This window comes from Plecotus auritus (assembly GCF_963455305.1).
Source record: "Plecotus auritus genome assembly, chromosome: 2".
Classification (NCBI taxonomy): Eukaryota; Metazoa; Chordata; class Mammalia; order Chiroptera; family Vespertilionidae; genus Plecotus; species Plecotus auritus.
In genome coordinates this window covers 2,867,944-2,879,261 of record NC_137771.1, presented here as the reverse complement: position 1 = coordinate 2,879,261, position 11,318 = coordinate 2,867,944, and the positions used below count along the sequence as shown (strand labels likewise).

At 66.2% G+C, this 11,318-nt stretch overlaps 1 protein-coding gene across 3 annotated transcripts in view; it reads left to right on the top strand.

The window, feature by feature from the left end:
• Positions 1–2,951: 2,951 nt before the first annotated feature.
• The window catches only part of CHD5 (chromodomain helicase DNA binding protein 5), a 59,247-nt gene continuing 50,880 nt past the window's right edge, over positions 2,952–11,318 (top strand). For all 3 annotated transcript variants that reach the window (XM_080656709.1, XM_080656708.1, XM_080656707.1), the window contains exon 1: positions 2,952–3,147. In XM_080656709.1, the coding sequence (XP_080512835.1) occupies positions 3,069–3,147 (79 nt within the window). In that variant the 5' untranslated portion in view covers positions 2,952–3,068. The remainder of the gene's footprint in view (positions 3,148–11,318) is intronic.

Below are 11,318 nucleotides of genomic sequence, written 5' to 3'. Positions count from 1 at the left end.
AAGTGCCCTAAGGTTTCGTCATCGAGACCTCTCCCTACCGTTGGGATTTGCGGGTCCACATTCCCTTTTCTGGGCTGTTCGGGCCAAGCGGGAGCAGGTAAGACTGTCCAGGGGCTGCTTTAAGGCTTATACCAGCACTAGCTCACGGCCACGGCCACGGCCACGGCCCGGAGCCTGCCTTTCTGAGAGCCCCGCCCCCCCACCCCCAAGTGATCTGGATTCTGGCAGAAGGAAGCTCCCCCAGAGAAGGGGCTTCAAGTGCAAATGAGAGGCCTTGTACACGGGGGTGCTCACCCCTCATTTCAAGGGAGACTGCCATCCTGGCAGTGACGGTGCACCTGCTCTTGAGGCCCAGTCAGAGCTGGGACCTGCTGACGGTGGGGGTGTGGGATAGCACTGCACTGCCCTAACGGGGCCTCTAGTCACGTGGGGCCATCAGATAGCCGTGAGGGGACATGCTACTAAGGGAGCTGTCCTCACAGGAGGAGGGGTACCTGCCTTTAGGAGGAGCTCAGAGACAGGAGTGTGTGTGTCTGAGTTCCCAACTTGCAGCTCCGGCCGCGGGGACCATTTCCTTGGTGCTTATACATATGTCTAATCCTCACCTGCGGATGGATGCTTTCCCACTGGTTTCCAGAGAGAGTGGAAGGGAGTGGGGGGGGGGGGAGAGACATGCCCGCGAGAGAGACATTGATGAGCTGCCTCCCACCACGCCCCTACCCGAGCTGAGGAACTTGCCACTGAGGTACATGCCCTTGACCAGAACTGCACCTGAAACCCTTCAGCCCGAGGGCCGACACTACCCACTGAGCCAGTCTGGCCAGGGCTAACCGGTATGTTAGTTTTTAAAAAATTTATTTTGAATTTTCACTGAAGTGTAATTACAAGCTCTGAACAGCAAACAGGAGAGTCTTGTCTCCTGAAACTGGAACCTTAATGGCTTGATTCCCTGTTCGCAGAATTGGTTGGATTTTCACTCTTTGGGGGGCAAGGACAGGATGGAGACAGGCTCCTGAGTGACGAGCTTCAACTCCAGTGTTGCCCAGTGAAGCAGCTGGAACTGCTCTCCCCGTCTCCCCTTTCTTACTGGTCTTGGGAAGCAGAGCCAAGGTGAATGTGTGTGTGTGTGTGTGTGTGTGTGTGTGTGTGCAGGGGGTCGCTGTGGTGATGGGAACGATTGTCAGCTTCTCTGAAGTGGGACAGGGAACCCGTGGAAGTGTCCTGACCTCATCCTGCCCGCTGGGCGGGTGGGGCTGGTAGCTGAGGGTGGCATGTTCGGTGGCGCTTCGGGTATTTTCCTGGGCAGTTAGGCAGCTTTGTCGGGGAAAATGCAGGCCGGCCGGGGTGCCGGTGCTCGGGCCCTCTGCGAGGTGCCCGGTGACGGGAAACAGCCCGAGCCCACCAGCAGCCGTCCGCCTTCTTAGCCGCCTCCCTGCCACCTGGGCCTTGCCCTGCCGCTGCCGGCTTGGGCTCCTTCGTCTCCAGTGGGTTTAAAAGCGACCCCAGCACCTTGCCCTCGCCCAGGATGCAGGAAGCAGCTTTGCGTGGGGCTTGTGGCTACCAGTTTGGATGGGGAGGGAGGAAAGAGCGGCCACACATCTTCCCAGGCCATCCAGTGCTCTGGTCACAGCTTGGACACAGCTCGGACTTACTGTGGCGTGGGTTGTGGCCACCTCCCCCAAAGGTCTCCTGGTTCCCCAAAGGCCCCAGCAAAGGGAGCCCTCCTGGCGATGCCAGTGTGGGGGGTGGGGTCGGGTATCAGCCAGGGCCCCAGGGGCTGGTGCTCCAGAGAAGAGCTCCTTCCCAGTGCTGACTCCCAAGTCAGGCAGGTCCCTGGCAGCCACATGGGCTCCAGTGGGTACCCCCAAACGTTTCTGGCGGAGGCAGTGAGGTGAGGGGTCCCCCCCCCCCCCACTTCCTGCCCCTCTAAGTGAGAGAGCTGGCCATCCTGCCGGCCACTGAGACTTTGGCCGCCCTAGAGCAGCTTTAAGACGGCAGGTGGGCTGGCTTGGCTGCGCTCGTTTAAAATTCCGGGCCCATCTTCACCTTTAACAACCAAGGGCTGGTGGCTCCTTTCCCGCTCGGCGCGCCCGCCGCGTGGCTTCTGAGGGAGTTTCTGGCACAGAGAACGCCGATCCGCACCCCCTTCAACCCCGCCCCAGGTCTGGGTCCAGCCTGGAGGGGCTTTTTGGAAGAGGGCACGTGGGCGGTGGGAGCGGGGTGCGATGGGGTGGGGGAGGAGCCAGCCTGCACGGATGTTTCTGAAAGAATCCGACCCCCAGTCAACGGAGCGCCCCGTCCCCACGTGCGGGACACATTTCCTTCTGATCCTCTTTCCAAAGGAGCTCAGAACGGTGTTAGAACCGAGTCTGGGCCGCGCCGGGCGCCGAGAGGCGGCAGTCCCCGTGCGTGTGAGCGGAACGCGCGCCGCCCCAGGGACCCTGCCCCACGCCCTTCGGAACCCGGCCCAGCGCATTCCCGGCGGGCGGGGCGGCGGCGGGCCGGTGCGCGGGCGGCGTTTCCCAGCCTCCTACCCGGCCGCTCGCCCTAGGCCAGCTGCCCGCTCGGCCGTCCGTCGGGTCCCCTGGCGCGCGGGGACCTCGACGGCTCCTCCTTCCAGGGCGCTCGGCCCCCACCCTGCACCCAGAGGCTCCGGACTAGTCCCCAACTTGTTCTCTGCTGTTAACTAGTCGTGCTGCCGGAACGATGGGATGGGGTTGCCACAGCAACCAGACTGGACGTCACAATCCGGGCATGTGTGCGCCCCCCCGCCGTGCCGCCGTGCCGCCCGCGCTGCCACCGCCACCCTCGTCGGCTGCGGACTCGGCTGCGGGGCGCGGTGGGCGGAGCGGCCCGGGCTTTGCGGGCGCAGAGCGAAGGCGGCCTAGAGGAGGGGGGTCGAGACGGGAGGGTGGAGGTTTGGGGGGGTGGGGGGGCTGGCGGCCGCCATCTTCTCGCCGAGGCCGCCTCGCCCGCCGCGCTCACCAGTCCGGCAGCGTACGGGTTAAGGCTGGCACCGCGCCCGGCGGGAGGGGGGGCGCCCACCTCCCCTCCCCCCCGCACCGGGCATGCGGGGCCCGCTGGGCACCGAGGAGGCGCTGCCGCGGCTGTTTGCGGACCAGATGGAGAACGAGGACGAGATGTCAGGTGAGCGGGGCGCCGGCCGGGGCCGGGCCGTGGGGCTCGAGGACCTGCGGGCGGCGCGGGAGGCGCGGGTGGGGGTGCCCGGCTCCAGGCTGCGCTCCCGCCCCGCTGGCTCCGCACCGCCAAGGGCGCAGGGGCGCGGCGCGGGCGGCCACGATCGGGGCCACCGGGCCGCCACTCGGAGGACCGTGCGGGGGGCGGGGGCTGCGCTGGGCGCCGGGTGGGGAGGGGCGCGGCGCCCCGGGGTCAGCCCGCGTGCCCTTGAAGGGGGCGGAATCTCGCTCGGCTCCTGGAGCTGCTCACCCCTCGCTCTTGCCCTGCGCACCTCTGGCCTCCCGGGGGCTGGGCCATCTCGGCTCCAGGGCGCGCTGGGTGGGGCCGGGAGTGGGGCTCAGACGGGCCGCGCGGGGACCCTGTGAGAGCCCTGGCTGGAACCGCTTCCTTCAGGCCCACGAGGGCCGCGGCTTGGGGCTGTGGGCTCGAACTCCTACTCCCCGTGCCCAGCCGCTGGTGCTGTGAGCGCCGCTCCCAAGCACTTCGCCGGGCGCCAGCCTGGGTGACCGGTGACCGCCAGGCCGGCAGTGCCCTCCCAGCCCACCTGCCTGGCTGTGGGCCTGCGCCAGGCCTCCGCCCTGCCCTCGCCTCCCTCTCAGATCAGCATAAACATGGAGCCTTGCATGATGAGTCTTTAGCTGACCGCTCCCCGTTTCTCTGGGACAGTCCCCCTCCTGGCACGGCTGGGCAGGGCCTGCCCCCCTCCCTCCTGGGCCTCTTGTGCCCGGAGAGACCTGTGGGCGGCCCAGGGGCTCCCTGGCCCAGTCGTGTGCCTCGCCCAGGGGAAAGAATAGGCCACAAGTTGGTACCCCAACTCCTGTGCAGGAGGTGAGAAGAGGGGCTCAGCGGGCAGCAGCTGCGCAGGCTGCACTGTCTTCCCAGTGAGGGGGCCCCTCGGGGGGCCATGCCCACAGGGGCCCCTCCCTCCCTGCCCGTGTGCTTGCTTTGACACGGTAACTGGGGCCCTGCTGGAGCCCAGCCTCACCCCATCTTTCAGACAGTCTGGCCAACTTTTTGCGAAGCGCCTGCTGGGGCTAGAGGAATGGGGGTGAGGTGGCCCACAGGGGCGGGGCCCCCGATCCAGGGAATTAGCTGCCTCTCCTGGGAGGAACACAGAGGCCCGCACAGGCAGGGGAACATGGCCCTTTCCTACCGGGGGGGCTGGCTCCTCGGTGAGCCGCTCTCCGAGGTGCTCCGAGGTGCTCCGGGCGTGGCCCCATGTGGCACTTAGGGGGACAGTGGACAACTGAACATGCATCAACAGGCTTATTCCGGGGACTTCACCGACCCCCTGGTGGGGTCCCCTGTCCCCTTCTCCTGAAGACTCTGCCTCTCCCTGGTCGTGTCCTGGTGCCCACTGCGGACACCCAACTCACTGCGCTTGGGCCAGAGCCCCTGGGTCAGCGTCACCTGCCCACCACCTGGTCTCCCTCTCCTGCTCTTGTGCCCACGGCTCCAGGGTGGGGGAGGCTGGCCCCGAGGCCCCAGGAACCCCCAGGCCCTGCAGAGAGAGGTCCCGCTTCGGCCCCTGTGGCCTGAGGGCTGCAGTCCCCTCCACCAGCAAGACCTCATGTGCCCCCCCCCCCCCCCGAGCTTGTCCTGAGCCTCCCAAGCCCCGGCTTCTCTCCATGTCCCTGATTCCAGCCACTGTCCCCTCCTGCTCCCACTCCGGAGCCTCCTAACAAGTCCTCACTGACCACCTCCACCCCGCATCCGGTCACCTTTGTCCCACGATCAGGCCCTCGACCCCGCGGCGTGGATGGCCCCTCCCCCTGCCCTGTGCACACTCCGCAGGCACATTGGCCTCCTTGCTGCGTCTGGGCCCCCAATTCCACCTGCCCTTGAGCACTGGCCGTGACCTCCACCTGCTCGCCTCGCCTCCTCCGTCATCAGGTCCAGCTCAAGGTCACCACCTGGAGGCTTGACCTCCAGCTCCAGTGCAGCCCACCCGTTGCCCCTGACCTTGCTCCTGCGTTAGTTACTGGGTGCACTGCCGCCTCCCTGGACCCCTAGGAGTGGGACCCCCTCGGTCACCAGCTGTGTCCGGCACCCAGCACTGCGGATGCTCAAGAGATGGCTGTGGCCTCAAGGTCTGAGGGCCGCAGAGTCCCTAGGCCACCCCTGGCCCCTGGACACTGTGACAGCCCCAGCCCAGGCCCAGTCTTTGCTGCGGTGCCACCAGCGGGCCCCCTCGCCCTCCGTTGCAGCAGCTCTGCAGCCCTGGCCGGAGCCCTGGCCCTGCCTCGCGTGGACCCGGGGCCGGCGGCTTCCAACGCCTGTTTGCAGCAGGAGCTAACGAGTTGGAGTTGTCACGCTACGTCTGAATCTTCAACACGTGGACTTGTTACTTGTCAGATCCACTTTCTTTTCACTCGCCCGTCTCCCACCTCCCCCTCTTGTTTCCCACGCAGCGCTTTGCCCAAGCAGCCCTGGCAGAGAGGCAGGTGGGCAAGCCTGCTTCAGGGGCAGGGCTGGGCGGGTGCCGGCCTCTCCGGCTCAGGACCGTGGTGGTGCTGCTGGTGCTGGCGCTGGTGAGGGGGATGGAAGCAGGCAAAGCAAGCGCCCAAGAGGCGGCTGGATCCTGGCTCTGCTGGGGCGAGTCCCCAGCCCCTCTGCCTCAGTGTCCCCACTTGTGGAATGGGGATGTGGACCGGCTACCTCACAGAGGGTTATTGTGAGGGCCGGTGAGACGGAGCCGGGGGAACATTTAGGTCACAGTGCCCGCTCAGCATAGGTGCCCAGTTCACTGTGGCCGCTAGAATGAGCACCGTCCCGGGGGCAGCCGACCTGCCTTCCCCAGGGAGATGCTTCTGAGACTCCCACCCTCACCCAGTAAGCTGGGGGTGGGGGAGGCTGGGCGGGCGGCGAGTGGGAGTGTGAGGCCACGGTGGGGCTGGCGGGAGGGAGGCGTTGAGTGGCCTCTGTGCCCCGTGCCCGCAGGACTGGCCCCAGTCACATGGGCATCTTAGGCTTCCTTGAGCCAAGGGCCCAGGAGGGAGTGATGCCAGCATGCCCCCAGGGCCGTACCTTCCTAGCTTGCCCCTCCCCCTGTGGGGGACGGTGGGTTTGGGGTGTCCCAGGGAGCCCCATAGTATTTAGCAGTCTTTATTGGGAGGAGGGAGGCAAGGTGGCCACACAGTTTGCCCAGTGGCTTGGCCTGTGGGATATGAGCCTCACTCTATTAATCAGACTAAGAGCCATCTATCACTTCCTCAGTTCACTCACTCACCGGCCCGTCAGTTATGAATCCACCCACCCATGTATCCACCCTCCCCCCAGACATCTACCATCCACTCACCAGCCATCTCCCCCGTCACCTACTTCCTATCCATCCCCCATCCACCCACCCCTGCACCCTCCCCACTCTCCATCCATCCACCCCTGCACCCTCCCCACACTCCATCCACCCACCCCTGCACCCTCCCCACTCTCCATCCACCCACCCCTGCACCCTCCCCATTCTCCATCCATCCATCCCTGCACCCTCCCCACTCTCCATCCATCCATCCCTGCACCCTCCCCACTCTCCATCCATCCACCCCTGCACCCTCCCCACTCTCCATCCACCCATCCCTGCACCCTCCCCACTCTCCATCCACCCACCCCTGCACCCTCCCCACTCTCCATCCATCCACCCCTGCACCCTCCCCACACTCCATCCACCCACCCCTGTACCCTCCCCACTCTCCATCCACCCACCCCTGCACCCTCCCCACTCTCCATCCACCTACCCCTGCACCCTCCCCACTCTCCATCCACCCACCCCTGCACCCTCCCCACTCTCCATCCATCCATCCCTGCACCCTCCCCACTCTCCATCCATCCATCCCTGCACCCTCCCCACTCTCCATCCACCCACCCCTGCACCCTCCCCACTCTCCATCCATCCATCCCTGCACCCTCCCCACTCTCCATCCATCCACCCCTGCACCCTCCCCACTCTCCATCCACCCACCCCTGCACCCTCCCCACTCTCCATCCATCCACCCCTGCACCCTCCCCACTCTCCATCCATCCATCCCTGCACCCTCCCCACTCTCCATCCACCCACCCCTGCACCCTCCCCACTCTCCATCCACCCACCCCTGCACCCTCCCCACACTCTATCCACCCACCCCTGCATCCTCCCCATCCATCCATCCATCCATCCATCCATTGACCCAGCATACATTTCCCGACTGTGTTCTCTGGCGAGGTCCTGGGTACAGTGTGGAGGGTCTAACTCTGGGGCTTTAGCAGGTAAAACTTTTGAGACTTTCCACCTTATCTCTTTGGCTCTGTTCTCATTCCCTCCCCCTCCCCCCTCTCTCCCCCCTCCTTCCTCCCCCCCACATCTAGCCCTGTCTCCAGATCTGTGGTCTGTCTCCCTGAGTCATGGCTGGCCCTCTCTCTCGTCCCTGTCTTCCCTGGCCCTGCTGGTGTGGTACCCCATCTCCCCCCTCCCTCCCCCTCCCTCCCCCTCCCTCCCCTCCCTCCTCCTCCTCCCCCCGCCAGGGCTCTGGGTTTGCATGGGGGCCCCTCTGCCTGCTCTGGGCCGCCAGCCTCCCCCACCTTCATCCCCCTCCCCAGTCTCTTAGGGTGAAAGCTTCACTTACTGCCCACCCACCCCCACTTGCCTGCCCTGCGTGCTCACGTCTGATGCTTTCTTTGATGAGACACCAGTGAGGTGATGTCTGAGTTTTGTTAAATGTCATAAATAAATTATTAATCCTCTCTTGGGCAGAGTATCCCCGCCCCCCCCCCCCCCCCCCATTAGCAGCAGAGGGCCTGTGAAGTCAGAGGGGGCTCTCCAAGGACTTGTCTTGGCCAGCCCTGGGGTAGCCCCGAGAACCCCTGGCCCAGCAGAGCCTGAACCAGAGGCCCCCCCCTCCCCCCTTTGCTCCTGCTGTCCTGACTGTGCTGGGCCTCCCTGCCCCTGCCGCCGCCGCGGGCACCCACTGGGCAGTGCCTGGGCACTCTTCATTCCAGGGTCACATTTCCATCACCTGTGAGGTCGGCAGCGACAAGTTCATTTTAAGGATGAAAAGATGGGCCCAGTGGGGCGACCCCCATGGGAAGGGCTGGGGCTGGAGCCTGTGCTCCCTGCTCCTCCCTCTGGCCACCAGATGGTCGTGTGCCCGGCTGGGTGCCAGGCTGGGCTGGGGAGTGGCAGCAGCCCCCTGCCCAGGCCCCGAGAGGTGGGCGCCGAGCTGGGGCCCCATCGCTGGCCTTTCTAGCTCCCAGGGATGGAGCCCTTGTCCTGGCTCCTGGCTGGGGAACCCCAATCCTGTGAGCACCTCAAAGCAGACGACCTGACTTTTCTCTCTGCCATCGTGTTTGTCTTTTGCTCTGACGACCTTGTGCTTGCAAAGCTCCCTGGGGCTGGCCGCTGGTCTCCGGGCTGGGCTGCTGGGGGGGTCTGTGGACCAGCCCTGCTGCCCCCGAGGGACCCCCCCCTGCATGAACTTTCGGGCCAGGGGTGGCCCGAGTCACTTCGGATTCCCCAGGGCGCAGCCCCAAGCTTGGCACAGACCCTGCTGGTTAAGCTTAAATGCTTGATGAGTAACGGCGGGGAAGGCCTGAGCCTGGGAGGGCCCTGTGCCTTCAGGGAGGGGCAGGGTCGGGGCCATTCTGGCTCTATCACCTGCCATCTGCGAATCAGATGTGGGCACATGCGGAGACCCTCGGAGCCTCGGTTTCCCCTCCCGCACGTGGGGTGACGGTGCCATCGCCCAGTGCCGTCGAAGGAATATAAGTTCACAGGTGCCACCTGCTGTGCCTGGCACAGGTGGATGTGGGAACGTTCACTGTTGTCACGTGTTACCCCGAGGAGGGCCCGCCCCGCTCACGGGCTGCATCCCACAGGGCCTCGGGCCGAGCCGGAGCTGGCGAGGGGCTGGGGCGGCCTTAGAGAAAGCAGGACCTCTCTTTGCCCTGGTCGCTCTGTCCCCACTGGTCCCCCTGCCCCTCCCCCACCTGCTCTGGCCTGGGAGCCCAGCAGGTAGGAGGGAAAACAGGCTAATGGGGCCTAATTATAGTCTTGCTTGGATCGATGGAGCCTTGGCTGGAGGGCAGGCTGGTGCCCAGGGCACTGCCAGGCGGCCCGAGGGCTGTGAGCAGCCAGGAGCGGGCAGGACAGGGCGTCCCGAGGCCTCTTCTCCCCCAGGGTGAGCTGTGCTCCCGGAGGAGGGCCCAGGGCCAGCGCTGGGTGGGGGGGGGGGGGTGATGGCGGGGAAGTGTTGCTTGGATGACTCCCAGGTCTGGTCTGAGAAAGCTGGGGGCCCCTGCAGGAGAGGGGGCGGGGCTGGAACTGCAGGGGCTTCAGGCAGAGAGGGAATGGTGGGGGTGGGGGCAGGGTCACAGAAGGTCAGCCTGGTGTCCTCAGGGCCACAGAAGCGGTGAGGGAGAGGAAGCAGCATCCGTCTGTCCCGTCTGTCCTGTCCGTCCCGTCTGTCCTGTCCGTCCCGTCGGAGAGGGCGTGAGCAGGTGGGGTCCCCTCCCCGTGCCAGCCTGGAACGTTCCGAGGAGGGTTCCGTTGGTGCTGGGCCCTGGGCTTCAGGAACAGAGACGGGCTGCCCTGGGCAGAGGGTGCGGCCTTACCCTCCGAGGTGTGTTCTGGGCGTGGATGAGGGCTGGCGTGTGCCCCTCCGCCTCGGCTTCCTTCTGGAAGCCCCTGCAGTCGCCTGCGCGTCTCCTTGTCTGTTCGGCTGGTCACTCAAGGCCTTTCCCGTCTGGGGGACTGCCGTGCGGAGGGAGGTGGCAGGAGGCGGAGGGAGAGGCCCCCTCCCGGTGACAGCAGCCGAGCCTGTTACATAAGCGCTGGGCATTGTCTGGGCGCGGGGGCGGCTCTGCCCAGGCGGCTCCCCGCAGCGCGGGGAGGCGGAGGCGGAGTGGGCCTGCGTGGACAGGCAGCCGATCCCCAGCCTGGCTCCCAGCCAGCCCGTCACTGCCCCCGGGGACGACTCTGGGGGTCCCCTTGGCCCTTTTCAGCTGGCCCAAACAATGCCTGCCCTCCCCCATCAGGGCTCAGGGACAGATCCCTCGTCTAGCCTCAGCCTGCCCGTCCTCGAGCAAGGCCTGCCCACCCCAACCCAGGCGGCCCTGGGTGCCCGGCCCTGTGCCCGCAGCCCAGGCCTCGGCCACAGCAGCGGTGCCTTCCGTGTGGTCCGGTGCTCAGCGGTGCCCTCGCTGCTGGTCAGGCCCCCGAGCGGCCCCCGGGACGGCTGGCACCTGGGCCACGCTCAGGCCGCCTCCTCTGTTTGCCCCGCAGGATGGGGGGTGTACAAGGCAGGGGGGCCCTTGTGCCCTGGGTGGGAGGTCCCAGGTCCCTGGCCACCCTGGAGGAGGGCCCCAGAGCAGAGGGGTGCCCAGGCTGGGCAGTCCCACCTCTTCCGGGGAGGGCTGGGATGTGTGGGAACCAGGCCACCCACTGGGCCACCCACTGGGCCACCCGAGTCACCAGCGCCTCTAGCTGCTCCCAGAGGGTGGCAACGGGAGCCACGAGACCAGCGTGGGGGCCTTTCCCCTCTGCCTTGGGGACGGGGGGGGGGGGTGGCAGGGGCGTCCCAGGCGGGCGTGGGGTGTCCCATGTGGAGGACGGGGGGCTGGGTGCTGGTGTGTCCTGGGTGCACACTTGTGTCTGTGGCGTGCAGGTCTGACATGGCCACAGTCACCAGCATAGAAGGTTCCTGGGGGGTGGGGGGTCTTGTCCCTTTGACTTGTTTCCCTAGCGCTCCCCCGCTCCCCGAGAAAGCCTCTGGGTGGCCCTGGGACTCCACCCTCCTCAGGTGCCCTGGGGAGCAGTCCTCAGGCTGAGGCCCCCTGCGGTGCGCCCACCGGGGCTGGCTCTGGCCCCCTGAACCGCGCCTGTGGGGCACTGAGGGACAGCAGGGCAAGCTGGCTTTGGCACATGAGGCCCTCGGCTGGCATGGAGCTCTCACTCTATCATGGGCCCCTTTTCTGGACTCCTGGGGGTTCTTTCTGGAAGCTTCCTTGGTCTGGGGGGACAGACGTGTCTCTGGTTTGGGTGGTTTGTGTTGCAGTGTCTTCTTGCTGTGTTTGCCCCCAAGGGGACCCTCCTCCTTCTCCCCTCGGTGACCCAGGTTTGGTTCCCAGAAGCTCAGGCTCACTGCCTCTGTGGG